Below are 15448 nucleotides of genomic sequence, written 5' to 3' on the forward strand. Positions count from 1 at the left end.
AATGAACTGAAAGACAGAATAAGTGAAAATAACTGCTGAAGAGCAGAATAATCACAAAAGAATGAGAAGAATTGGGGATAGTCTCAGAGACTGCTGGGATAATATTAAACTACCCACTCCAATATTCTGGCCTGAAGAATTCCATGGACTGTGTTGTAAAATATTAAACACACCAACATTCAAATTAAGGGGTCCCAGAAGCAGAAGAGAAAAAGAAAGGGTCTGAGAAAATTTTTTAAGCGATTATAGTTGAAAACTTGCTTAACATGTGAAAGGAAATAGCCAATCAAGTCCAAGAAGCACAGAGAGTTTCCTAAAGGATAAATCCAAGGAGAAACATGCTGAGACACATATTAATCAAACTGACAAAAATTAAACACAAAGAAAAAATATTAAAAGCAGTAAGGGAAAAGCAACAAGTAACATACAAGGGAAACTCCACACAGTTAACAGCTTCTTTCAAGAGAAACTCTGCAGGCCTGAGGCAATGGCAGGATATATTTAAAGTAACAAAAGGGAAAAATCTACAACCAAGACTACACTACCCAGCAACAATCTCATTCAATATTGATAGAGAAATCAAAAGCTTTACAGATAAAAGTTAAGAGAATTTAGCACCACCAAATCAGCTTTACAACAAATGCTAAAGGGACTTCTATAGGCAGGAAATACAAGAGAAGGAAAAGACTTACAAAAACAATTAAGAAAATGCCAATAGGAATATATGTATCAACAATTACTTTAAATGTAAATGGATTAAATGCTCCAATCAAAAGACACAGACTGGCTGAATGGATACAAAACCAAGACCCGTATATAAGCTGTCTACAAGAGACCCACTTCAGACCTAGAGATACATATGGACAGAAAGTGAGAGAATGGAAAAAGATATACCATGCAAATGGAAACTGAAAGAAAACTGGAGTAACTATTCTTATACCAGACAAAACAGACCTTAATATAAAAGATATTACAAAAAAATGACACTACACAATGATCAAGGGATCAATCCAAGAAGACACAACAATTATAAATATTTATACACCCAAAATAGAAGCATCTCAACACCTAAGGCAAACACTACAGTCATAAAAGGGGAAACTGACAGTAATACAATTAGTAAGGGACTTTAACACCCCACTTACACCAATGGACAGGTCATCAAAACAAAAAATAAGGAAACATAAGCCTGCAACGACACATTAGACCAGATGGATCTAACTGCTATCTTTAGGACATTCCATCCAAATGCAGAAAAATAAACCTTCTTCTCAAGGTCTGCACAAGGCACATTCTCCAGGGTAGTTCACATCTTGGGTCACAAATCAAGCCTTGGTAAATTTAAGAGAACTGAAATTATATCAAGCATCTTTTCTGACCACAGTGCTATGAGACTAGATAATCAATTGCGGGGAAAAAAAGCTGTAAAAAACACAAACACATGGAGAATACGTTTAAAACATATTAAATAATACGTTTTAAAATAAGCAACAGGTTACTGAAAAAATAAAAAGGGAAATAAAAAAATACCTAGAAAAACAAATGATAATGAAAACATGATGACTCAATACCTATGTGATACTGCAAAAGCAGTTCTAAGAGGCAACAAGTTTATAGCAATAGAGTCCTACCTCAAGAAAAAAGAAAAACACTGAATAGACAATCTAACCTTACACTTAAAGCAATTGGAAAAATAAGGGGAAAAAATCTCAAAGTTAACAGAAGGAAAGAAATAATAAAGATCAGAGCAGAAATAAGTAAAAAATAAAAGAAAGAATAGCAAAAATCAGTAAAACTAAAAGCTTGTTCTTCAAGAAGATGAACAAAACTGACAAATCATTAGCCAGACTCATTAAGAAAAAATGGAGAAGACTCAAATCAACAAAATTAGAAATGAAAAAGAAGAGGTTACAACAGACAATGCAGAATTACAAAGGATCATAAGAGACTATTACGAGCAATAATATGTCAATAAAATGGACAATCTGAAAGAAATGAACAGGTACTTAGGAAAGTTCAACCTTCTAAGACTGAACCAGGAAGAAATAAAAATTTTGAACAACCCAATCACAAGCACTGAAATCAAAACTGTGATCAAAAATCTCCCAAAAAACAAGTCAGATGGCTTCACAGGTGAATTCAATCAAATGTTTTGAGAAGAGCTATCCTTCTCAAACTCTTCCAAAAATTGTAGAGGAAGGAACACTTCCAAACTCACTCTATGAGGCTACCATCATCCTGACACCAAAACCAGACAAGGAAAATCAGAAAAAAAGCCTATTATACAGAGTGAAGTAAGCCAGAAGGAAAAACATAAATACAGTATACTAACGCATATATATGGAATTTAGAAAGATGGTAACAATAACTCTGTATACGAGACAGCAAAAGAGACACTGATGTATAGAACAGTCTTATGGACTCTGTGGGAGAGGGAGAGGATGGGAAGATTTGGGAGAATGGCATTGAAACATGTAAAATATCATGTAGGAAACGAGTTGCCAGTCCAGGTTCGATGCACGATGCTGGATGCTTGGGGCTGGTGCACTGGACGGCCCAGAGGGATGGTATGGGGAGGGAGGAGGGAGGAGGGTTCGGGATGGGGAACACATGTATACCTGTGGCGGATTCATTTTGATATTTGGCAAAACTAATACAATTATGTAAAGTTTAAAAATAAAATAAAATTAGAAAAAAAAAAAAAAAAGAAAATTACAGTCCATACCACTCATGAACATAAGATGCAAAAATCCTCAACAAAATTCTAGCAAACACAATTCAGCAACACATTAAAAGGATCATACACCAAAATCATATTGGGTTTATCCCAGGGATGCCAGGCTTCTCCAATATATGCAAATCAATCAATGTGATACACCATATTAACAAATTAAAAGATAAAAATCATATGATAATCTCAACAGACGCAGAAAAAGCTTTTGACAAAATTCAGCACACACTTATGGTAAAACTCTCCATAAAATTGGAATAAAAGGAACCTATCTCAAGTAATAAAGGTCATATATGATAAACCCAAGCAAACATTATTCTCAATGGTGAAAAACTGAAAGCATCCCCTTGAAGATCAAGAAGATGACAAGGGTGCCCACTCTTGCCACTATTATTAACAACATAGATTTGGAAGTCCTAGCCATGGCAATCAAAGAGGAAAAAGAAATAAAAGGAATCCATATTGGAAAAGAAGTAAGATTCTGTTTGCAGATGACATGATTCTCTACATACAAAACCCTAAAGATACCATCAGAAAATCACTAATTGGTGAATTTAGTAAAGTTGCAGGATATAAAATTAATACACAGAAATCCCTTGCATTCCTATGCACTAAGAATGAAAAATCAGAAAAAGAAATTAAGGAATCAATCCTATTCACCATTGCAACAAAAAGAATAAAACACCCAGGAATAAACTTATCTGCTGCTGCTGTTGCTAAGTCACTTCCATCGTGTCCGACTCTGTGTGACCCCATAGATGGCCTCCCACCAGGCTCCCCAGTCCCTGGGATTCTCCAGGCAAGAACACTGGAGTGGGTTGCCATTTCCTTCTCCAATGCATGAAAGTGAAAAGTGAAAGTGAAGTCGCTCAGTCATGTCCGACTCTTAGCGACCCCATGGACTGCAGCCTACCAGGCTCCTCCATCCATGGGATTTTCCAGGCAAGAGTGCTGGAGTGGGGTGCCATTGCCATGAAATGTAAAAGCAATATATGGAAAACTATTAAGACACTGATGAAGGAAATCAAAGACAACATCAACAGATGGAGAGATATACCATGTTCTTTCTTGGATTGGAAGAATCAATACTGTGAAAATGATACTACTACCCAAAGCAATCTACAGAGTCAAAGCAATCCTTATCAAATTACCAAAGACATTTTTTACAGAACTAGAACAAAAAATATCCACAATTTGTATGGAAACACAAAAGACCCTGAATAGCCAAAGCAAACTCGAGAAAGAATGGCACTGGAGGAATCAACCTCCCTGATTTCAGACTATACTACAATGTACCGTCATCAAGACAGAATGGTACCGGCACAAAAACAGAAATACAAACCAATGGTACAAGATAGAAAGCCCAGAGATAAACCCACACACCTATGGGCAGGTGTGACAAGGATGCAAGACTTTATCTTTGACAAAGGAGGCAAGACTATAGGATGAAAAGTCTTTTATTGAAAAGACAGTATCTTCAATAAGTGGGGCTGGGAAAACTGGACAGCTATGTGTAAAAGGAGGAATTAGAACACTTCCTAAAACCACACACAAAGATAACTCAAAATGGATTAAAGACTTAAATGTAAGACCAGAAACTATAAAATTCTTAGAGGAAAACATAGGCAGAACACTCTTTGACATAAATCATATCAAGATCCACTATGACCCACCTCCTAGAGTAATGAAAATAAAAATATACAAATGGAGTCTAATTAAACCTAAAAGCTTTGGTACAGCAAAGGGAAACCATAAACAAGATTTAAAGACGACCCTCAGAATAAGAGAAAATAACTGCAAGTGAAGCAACTGATAAAGGATTAATCTCCAAAATATACAAGCAACTCATGCAGCTCAGTATCAGAAAAACCAACCAATCAAAAAACGAGCAGAAGACCTAAACATACATTTCTCCAAAGACAACATACAGATGACTATTAAACATATGAAAAATGCTCAACATCAATTATTATTAGAGAAATGCAATCAAAACTACAATGAGGTATCATACCACACCAGTCATAATGGCCATCATCAAAAAATGTACAAAAAATAAATGCCAGAGAGAATGTGGAAAAAAAGGAACACTCTTGCACTGCCGGTGGGAATGCAAACTGATATAGCCACTATAGAGAACAGTATGGAGATTTCGTTAAAAACTAGGAATTAAACTACCGAGTCCCTTGGACTGCAAGGAGATCCAACCAGTCCATTCTGAAGGAGATCAGCTCTGGGATTTCTTTGGAAGGAATGATGCTAAAGCTGAAACTCCAGTACTTTGGCCACCTCATGCAAAGAGTTGACTCACTGGAAAAGACTCTGATGCTGGGAGGGATTGGGGGCAGGAGGAGAAGGGGATGACAGAGGATGAGATGGCTGGATGGCATCGCTGACTCGATGGACATGAGTCTGAGTGAACTCTGGGAGTTGGTGATGGACAGGGAGGCCTGGCGTGCTGCGATTCATGGGGTCGCAAAGAGTCAGACACGACTGAGCGACTGATCTGATCTGATCTGATCTGATGACCTAGCAATCCCACTACTGGGCATACGCCCTGAGAAAACAGTAACTGAAAAAAACACATGTATTACAATGTTCACTGCAGACACAGAAGCAACCTAGATCTCTGTTGAAAGATGAATGGATAAAGAAGTTGTGGTACAAATACACAATGGAATATTACTCAGCCATGTAACAATGAACGAGTTTGAATCAGATCTAGTGAGATGGATGAACCTAGAGCCATTTATACAGAGTGAAATAAGTCAGAAAGAGAAAAATATCATATTAATGCATAATATGGAATCTAGGCAAATGGTATTGATGAACCTATGTGCAGGGCAGGAAAAGAGATTCAGACATAGAGAACAGGCTTATGGACACAGTGTGGGCAGAAGAGGGTGGGATGAATTGAGAGAGTAGAGCTGAAATACAAACATTATCATATGTAAAACATACAGCTAATGGGAAGTTGCCGTATATCACAGGGAGTGCAACCCGGTGCTCTATGATAACCTAGAGGGATGGGATGGGATGGGGTGGCAGGTAGGGAACATATGTATACCTACGGATGACTCATGTTGATATATGGCAGAAACCAACACAACACTGTAAAACAATTATCCTCCAATTAAAAATAAATTAATTAATAACATAAATCTCACATGGAAGATGTAATTCTGTCTTTCACTTACCTACAGTATTTCCAGAAGCAAATTTCACTGATGAATTTATCTTATTTTCTTCTGAAAGGTCAGATGTTTTCACAAGCAATGGGCTAGTGGGATTAGTATGATCTAGGAGAGAATTAATAGGTAAACATATAAGATATAGGTACCTGAATTAATAAATTCATAAACCTCAGAGTATAAGACTTCATTTTAATACTCCAAAGCAGTAGCAAGTAAATCCATGAAATATAAGACAAATATTTTAATAGGATAAATATAAACCTGTTTATATAGAATTTGTTATCTGCCACAACAGAAGATACCTTATAATGAAAAAGTCAAGCTGCACGTTCATACTTTGTTAATATTATCCCTTAGAGCAATTAGTTAAATAAAGCACTGCACAAACAACCGTAAAATAAGTAATTTATTGTTGTTGACCTACATAGAAAACAAATCTACCTTTGAGAGACCCTAACTAAAACATTTAATCTAAAATGAGGAGAAACTTCAAGAATTAAAGCAAAATGAACAATTTCAAAGACAAAATTCATTTTAACGTATACCTCTTCAGTTAAAATTTGAACACATTTTTCAATGTAGATTCGTAAGAATGATCATAAAAATATAGAGGGTATTAGAAAAGTCACATTTTCCAAGTGTCCTTATTTAAAATTTTATAAATTAAATTCAATAATTTGCTTAAATTTAAAAATATACACATACACATAATACATATATTGCCGTAGAAAGTACTATGTTAAAAATAAGTAATTAACAAAAGGAATTGGAACTCAGAATGATTGCTTGTGTATTTTGGTTTGATGCTAAACCTAAAATATTAACACAACACACTAAACTAAAAAACAACCCAGCAACAGTTTCCTTACCACTGCCAGTTCTTTTAAGTTCCATTTCCTGCATGTGGATTTTGCTTGGAGTCATACGAATGGGAACTGGATGAACAATAGCAGTATCCTACAGACAAATGGGAGGACATACAGTGCTTGTATTAAAAATGCCAAGTAGATACCATGAAATAACCAAAACTAACAATGCTTCAAAAACTAGTGGACAGAGTTCTCATTCACACTAAGCTAAGCATGACAATTAATTTTTTAACTAAAAATTCCAGAATTATATTTAAAAAATCAAGCTTACTATATATGCTTAATAATCTGATTTTATAAAAAGTACATTTTAACTTTGATTAAAGATGTGAAGAAAAAAATTGGTCTTACACAATTCACAACAATATTCAAAGGCAAAGTGTGAAATGATCTGATGAAATTATATAAATCTGAACCTTTAGGGTTAAAAGTGAACTATTTATGAGTATTCAAAGACTGAGTAACAGACTGAACTCATTTTCACTAAACTGCTCAAGAAAACTTGACACTCTTTTTTTTCGTGTATAAAACAAAGTTAATGAAATGCCCATCATATTGTAACAGAAGGCACAATACATACTTTATATAGATTAGTTCCCCAGAACTGTTTAAAATTCATGCATAAAACTTCCACAAAGGAATTCATTTTTTAAGTTAGGATAAGTAACACTCCTACTCTAATACTTAAACTTTTCATGACTATAATACATCTGATAATCCTTAACTTAAGTCAGAGTTGCAGCAAGTCTAGTTAGAGCAGTTAAGGAACTGGTAGAACAAATTTCTGAAAAGACTGAAAAGTGTACAAGGCACTGTATGGCAGCCTCTCCAAATGGGAAGGAAGAGAGAAAGGTGCATACAGGTAGCCAGGCAGCTTGGCCCTGGGAGCTGAGCCACCCAGGGGAGGAACTAGAACAGGATCAAGCAACTGGCTTAATGGCAAAAGACCAGCTGATAAACATGGCTACAGGAGTTGAGCTCCTTCTACAAGGAGCTGGCTCATATTTTCAATGTGCTGCTGCTAAAGACAACCTGAGATCTTTAAATTTTGAATATCTTGTAATGAGTTTATAATTTAGTATAAAGAATAATGACCTTTCAATTTAAGTTAGACACTGTTTTGGTGACAGTATTAGGTAACCCCACAGAAAGTTGAGTTCCAGCATACCATCTCCTGTTTTACAGGTCTCCTTGGCTAATTCTCGTAATCTCTAAATTCAAACCATTAATAACAAATGAATTCTTTATTGCAATTGTAAGGATAAACTCATTAACAGTAATTTCCTGTCCCCATACCAGTGAGACTCTGGATAGATAGTTATGTACTGTCTAATAAAACTGAACTAACATTTCACCTACAACTCTAAAATTATAGTTATAAAAGATGGATATAATAGATGAATAAAAGTTTATAGATTTCTCACATAATAATGAGTCATACTCAGAAAATTATTAACAATAACTCTAGATGTTGTTTGTTTATGGTTATAAAAAATATGGCTTCAAGAATAACTATTTTCTTAACTTACAATTTTAATAGCAGAAACAACTGCTAAGAACCAGAATTTAACATTCTAAGGCAAGACTGAAGGAGAAAGCATGATATCTCATTATTCCAAACCCAAACAAACTAGGAAAAAACAAGCAAGGAAAACTTACTAGATGCTTTAACTCATAATACTGATCTAATATGTATTCTGTGTGTGCTTATAAAGTCAGATTTATAAAGTTTGTAACAGAAATATTAAATAGCCTTTCCACGTATTTACCATACAAAAAACAGAAGTCACAGTAATGACGCCAAGAAAAGAAAATCATGAAATCTTTTAGAATGAATATTCTCTAAATAATTTGCCTAAGTTTCTATACTAATAAATCAATTTTCTGTTGTTATGAGCCTGCGGCTGCTGCTGCTAAGTCACTTGTCGTGTCCGACTCTGTGAGCCTACAACAGCTTTAATCCACTAGATCCTGCTACTAGCAGGACAAGGCAGTTCCTAGAAGAGTTTTACACAGACGACCAGGCCTAACCTCAGACTAGTGGACTGGAAGCTTGGTTTGTGACTATGACGTGCAGCACAATAAAGAGCATTTCAATATCCAAATGAAGAACCAGAAATGCCTAGGATTCTTTGAGTCCTGAGCCAAAAGATGCTAAGTAAAACTTCTGCTCCAAAGTAGCATCCTTATATTTAAAAATAGAGAAAAAAGTAAAAAGACTGACTGGAGGCTCTGCCCATTTCTTCTGTTTACTCAAATCACACAAAGCCTTTAGGACCCACTCCTACACACTCACAACCATGGCACATTTGTATCATATATTTGAGTACTTCATCTGATACAATTTAGTACTTTCCTGAATATTCTATTGTGCTCATGTATCTATATTTTCTACTTGGCTTAAATCTTACTATACTGTTTGTCTGATCCTCCTGTTTATCCCTGCTTACTTTCTATTCCTGTGTCACTTAGTTCAGGTGCTCATCATCTGACTCTCTCAACCCCATCAATCCTTCACATTGTTGCCTGAATAACCTTCCCCAGCTACCTCTTCAGAAGCTCCATCTTCTCATGGAACTTCTTGTTAGCTCCCAGTGTCTATGAGATCAAGTTCAGATCCTTGGTTGAGCATACAGAGATCTTCCCACTTGTGTTTCAATCATGCTCTTTACTCCCCATCACTGCCCCATACACACCTACCCTATATATCTCACAACACTGAACTGCTCCTGCTCATGATTTTCTCTCTGCTTGGAATGCCCTTGTCCACTTCTGCCAATTAACAGTTTCATTAAAAATTCATCATACAAATGTAACCTCTTTTGTGAAAACTTTCCCAAACACACTGGGCTGGGTCATTCTACAGTTCTCCGCCCACAGTTTGTTCACAGCTACATATGATAATTATCACAATCAGCTATATTACAATCATCAACTTGTAATGATCAAGCTGTGGTCTACTTAAGACTGGAATTTTTTTTGACATCTTGGTATTTCTAGAGAATAACATGGGCACCTGGAAGGGGGCTTCACCAAACCAACTGACTTGGCTGGGCATAATCAGTGATCAAATGAACTCCCTTTTCATACGCTGAGTGACACAAACATTCTACAGCACTCAAGATCAGACATAAACCATGGTGAAGACTAGTGCACTGCACTTCTCATCATTTCAGAATTTCCTAGCAGAAACAGATTCTACCAGAAGCTATTAACTGATAAGCAGTTCAACAAAAGTAATCAAGTTTCTGGAAACGAGATAGCAAAAACCCAATTTCATAAGAAATCTGGGAGCCTAAAGCCAGCTTGGTTTTCATGTGAGGTCACTGTACTGTGTGGCAGCTGTCTCTAAGTGCCACAGAGCAGAGTGGAGCTCTTCACAGACTTAAAACTTTATTGAGCAAATGCCTACTTATCAAATTTTGGCTTTTAAAAATTACTCCATCAATTTTTTCTGACATGGTAAGGTATGCTAAATTTGTATATCTGAACTGTGGTGTTCTTTTTCTATGTGATTCTAATTTGAATGGATTCTATTTACTTACTTATAATTCTTATTTATAAAAGCCTTGCTGAGGATCATTTGGGATTGTGACTACAGACTGTTCTGTGGATAGGCAATGTTAAGTAAGAATTAGATGATGGTTAAGAAGCTCAGACCCTCACTGAGAGCAGAGCATTGTACCAATTGCAAGTTTATAGTGAGATTATAATTCACTACCATAAGAGAAAAAAGATGTTTTCTGGTACCAGATTATAAATATTTAAGACTGCCAACATAATTAAATTTAGAAGTCTAAATTCAAGTTTAAAATGTTCATTGACCATTTAAATTTTTTTTTCCTAGAGCCTTCTGTCATACTAGAAATAACAAAAGAAAGTATTGTGTTATATCATGTAAAACATTAGGCTGGAATTCACAAATTTGGATATTATTTCCAAGAAGTTACAAGAACATCACTGTTATTATGTCAACTATTTCCCTGCATTTTCTGCCAGTCATGACTCAATTTATTTTGCCTTTGAGTCTATATTTTTAATGTTCTTTCCTAGCCTGACAATCATAATACAATGAATTTCTATTTTCAGTATCACTTAAGGGTTAGAGACTAAAAGAGAGTCTCGACTGCTACATCCTTCCCTGTAAAGTACTTTTACTAAAGTACTTTAAACAAAATTAACTTGACTCTGTAAACAGGAGATAGGAATAATATGGAGAAATGAAACTCAGAGCTGAAGTAAAACTTAGCTTATAGCACACCTGTCACTTTCCAAGGGACCTTAATTACTGCTTCTAATAAGCAGCAAAAATGGTTAAGCGTTACCTTTTTATTTCTCTTCCACTTTTCAGAGACTAAAATCAAACATTAACATCCTCAAAGTGGTAAGAAAAGAGAAGCCAAAGGTATAGATAATCTACATGTTAATTGTTCCCTGAATAATGAATAATTATAAAATATACACTTAAAATATTTTGATACATTATGTTTGAATATAACAGCATTCTCTATATTTCAAATAGATACAAATTCTTTAAAACTGTAAAACACCTAAGGTTCATTCATTTAAAATGCTGAAGCCATACTATTATCTTTAAATGCCACTTCTCCCTAATTTATATTAAATAACAAGAGTATTTTTACTATATGAATAAAATGCTGGCCATCTTCGGTCAGAAACACCTCAAAAGATTGCCTCATGTCACCTTCTCCATATCTTTTCACTGAACTCATTTTTACAAATCCTACCTTTACACTCTTCTTCCCTTTCTACTTACTTCCTCTTTTCTTTTTGAAAGGTGCTTACTACCATGTTCTTCTCTTTACAGGAAAAAAAATTAAAAGAAAAAGCCGAAGTGAACAGTGAGAAGAATGATAAATAGCTAAGGTTTTGAAGTTTTCAAATAACTTGAGGGACAGGCGGGGCATATATGAAGTTCAATCTATGGGGACAGAATTTATTTTTTAAATCAGGATGTGAACTTTGTAGCATTTTCAAAGCAACACAGCAAACCACAGGAAGACAAGACAGAGGTCCTCTGCACAAATGAAATCTAATTGACAATTCTACATTGTTTTGCTGAACTTGATACTCTTGTAACAGAACTCAACATACTAATTAAGTCAAAGCTGTACCATCTGGACTATTAAATAAATGATGACACTGCATATTTACATACATAGTACATATTACATGATGTGTAAGCATACAAATAAAATAGTATTTACTGTCATTACACCGAAATAAACAGCATGTTTAATAAAAACATACACTCAGTTAGCAAATAAAAACAAAGTTAACAGTATCAATTGTTCACAAAATGCTTCTTTAGACACATGTACCAGATTTTAAAAACATAGATTTCTCTCACCAAAATAACTAGAAAATACAGAGAATGGTTAAAAAAAAAAAAAAGAAAAGAAAAAGTTCTTTCCACCACTGAGCACACAAAAATTGAAAAGCCTGCCACCATTTCCCTCTAAGCACTCCACTGAATCATGCATATCAGCTAAAAACCATAATGAATGAAAATTTGGGTTAATAAAATTAATTTCAAACAAGCAAGCTAAGTGATTGACTTACAGGATCAGCTGGTGCAATGTTAGAATCAAATTGGGTCAGAGTTTGTGAGCTTGAAGAGCGTTCACTAAATGTCTCCCACTGCTGAACAGACAGAGGAGAGACAAGTCAGCATGATGAGAAAGATGGAGTAAAAGATCACTGGAGAAGATTTAGCAAAGTAATTCAGAGGTTGCACTGCAAGTTGTGTTTCGTAGGCCTGACAAATTCCGTTAAGTTTTATTTTTCCATATACATTTTATATTATCTATGTAAAGTGAGCAGCTTCACAATCAAATGTACAGTAATAATTGATCTCTCTATGGGAGAGATTCAAAGCCTTACAGAATAAAGGAACAGAGTCTAAGTGTTATATAAATGGTAACAAGATAAAAATTTTAAATGGTTTTTTCTAGAATAACTTTAAATCCTTCACTGAAAATCAAGTGTTAATGCACTGAATTAGTGATGCTAATGAATTCTGATTGTATCAGAGTTTTGGTCAAAACAAAGCAAGTCGGTGTGACTTGCCAGTGCGACCCCTGAAAGATGATTCTATTATGTACGTGCACATATTTTATACAAATGTATAGATATTTAATAAAATATAACTGAGATAAAATGCAAAGAATTCTGGAATTAATATAAATTGCAGTTTATGTCAATCTGCAGCAAATCAACCCCTATATTCAGCATTATGAACAGGCCCATGCCAGACCACAAGACAGAACTGCCAATCAGGCACCCACCTCCAACCCCATGCTAGAAAAATCAGAATGCGGCCACAATGAGAGCAAATCAAGCAACTGAGTATGTGTTATATATAGAAGATGTATTTTGATATGAAATACTACTCTTCTAAAAGAGGTACACAAATACCATACCTCAAATTAGGTGGAGTGGTAAGTGAATAATTTTAGTAACTCCATTTGAAGATCTTAGTAATAAATAGTATAGGATTTTTAGATCAAAATCATTAAAATTATGATTACAATTTGATTCTTAAGAATTATCAATGACTCTGAAGAAGGAAAAACATTTGCACATATAAAATATATACACACAAATGTTTACACACAGACACACCTATCCCATTAACTAAAATCCTCTTTTTATAATTCAGTAAACATTTTTATGCTTCAAAGTTCGACTTAATATTTAAAACAGTGCTATTCAATTTGAGAAGACATGTAGAAATTAAATAATAGCAAATGAACACATTTATAAAAATTATCTACAAAAATGACTAATGTAATCATTCAACAGTTTTTCTCTCAGATGTTTCAAAATCATAAAATTAAGATATACTTAGAAACACTGATGCATTCAGAGTGTCTCCTGAATAGAGAGTCCATAGTAATTCACTCTTATTGTGGGACATCACTTCAGGGAAGTGACTTACCAATATCTGTTGATATACTTAGTTTCTTCAATAATTACTGTTGCATAGGTACAGAAGGAATTTTTAAAATTGTAATTATCTAACTGTGGAGAAAAGTTTAGATGCAGACTATTTTTTTCCCAAAAAGAAGACATTTATTTACCTATTTGGTGGCATGAGATTTTACCTGATTTCACAAGGCTGTATGTAAGCTACCTGGAGTGCAGAAAAACACTCTTATCTTTATAAGTTTGGTATAATGGTTAAGAGCACAGTCTCTGGAACCACACTCCTGGAATCCTAGTTATGCCGTACACCCTTAGGCAAGTTATCTAATCTCTCTCTGTTTCAGTTTCACCATGTGAAATATGAGATTAATAATGCTTACATCACAGAATTGTTATAAAGATGTAAAACAATTAATATATGTAAAGAGCTTTTTGAACAGAGCTGGCACATCAAAAGTCCTCAATAAATTTTATTGATTATTATTAGTGTTATCCCCTACAGTGCCTCATCTATATTAACAGGTGCTGAATAAATATTTACTGAAAGATTAGTGCTTCAAGGCAGAAAACTAAAATATTAATTCCATATACTAAGGAGATTTTTAAAAAGAAATATTATTAAAATGTGTCCAAAAAAATCAATGTTAGTTTTAGTAGCATTTTGATTTTCTACGCACAGTAAAAAAAGAAAAAAGAAAAATTATGACATTCAGAACCTTATTAGCAAATACTACAAAATTAAACTTGCTAGGAATATTTAAGAAGAAAAAAATGCAACCGCTTAACTCAGAGTTCAAAGGGATTTCCCTTCCTAATTTTTAATGATCATGTGATTTTATTTAGAATGAAGATGGACTTTTGAATTGAGATGCCTTAGTTACTTACACTTATGAACTGACATTGATAAAAATACTTTTAAAATCTGACACTGCTTTTTAAAAATGACAGAAATTAATAAATGCAGAAAAAACAGTGCTTTCAAGAAACTGACCCTATTCTCTTATTATAAAGCCTCTCTACTAGTAAATTCTTTCAAGGCTTAAATTTTCCCACCAGAAAAACACTCATATAAATGGTTTTATATCTGACAGCACAATGGATATATGTTATAATGTCTCAGAAACAGGTATCTGTGATTATGTCATAAAGCAGCAGCAAGCACTTTAAATCTGCCAGTTACTTCTCTGTTTTTGAACTGTACAAATTAACTAGTATCTCTTAAACCCAAAATTTTTCTGGCTTTAAAAGACGTGGAAGACACAGAAGCTTAGAGGAGTTTCTTCCTGAAAGTCAAAAAACTTTTATATTTGTAGCACTATCTAAAAGTGATACAAAAAAACTCTAAGAAAAAATATATAGATATAACTTGTTCACAAAGAAGACTGCTCTAATAAGTTAAGCAGTAGTTTTCAATTAGAGATCTACAGAGCACCAAGGTTTAACAGAGGAGCCTCAGGGGGTGCTTGGTGGAGGCAGGGCCGCAGGTCCTCTTCCCTTATTCTAACCAGAGTGATCCTACTTTCACTGTTTTATATAATCAAGTTCCAAAGTAATGGGGAGGGGGGAAACGTGTCTCAAATTCTGTTTTGTATGCTGTGCTTGGTCTTACATAATATGGTCTTTATATAAAGTGGTCTTTAACCAATGCATTTAACAGGGTTGAATCATTCCATTCTGTATTAAACAAAATAAATTACTATGAATAGCTT

At 34.5% G+C, this 15448-nt stretch overlaps 1 protein-coding gene across 4 annotated transcripts in view; it reads right to left on the reverse strand.

Annotated features, from left to right (window-relative positions):
• REPS1 (RALBP1 associated Eps domain containing 1) overlaps positions 1–15448 on the reverse strand; it is an 89982-nt gene that overhangs the window by 15477 nt on the left and 59057 nt on the right. For 3 of the 4 annotated variants that reach the window (XM_070376766.1, XM_005891954.2, XM_005891953.3), the window contains exons 10-12: positions 12375–12455; positions 6792–6879; positions 5926–6027 (exon numbers count right to left, since the gene is read on the reverse strand). In XM_070376766.1, the coding sequence (XP_070232867.1) occupies positions 5926–6027; positions 6792–6879; positions 12375–12455 (271 nt within the window). The remainder of the gene's footprint in view (positions 1–5925; positions 6028–6791; positions 6880–12374; positions 12456–15448) is intronic. The other variant, XM_005891955.3, reaches the window with a different exon arrangement.

This window comes from Bos mutus, chromosome 9 (genome assembly GCF_027580195.1).
Source record: "Bos mutus isolate GX-2022 chromosome 9, NWIPB_WYAK_1.1, whole genome shotgun sequence".
In the NCBI taxonomy this organism is placed as follows: Eukaryota; Metazoa; Chordata; class Mammalia; order Artiodactyla; family Bovidae; genus Bos; species Bos mutus.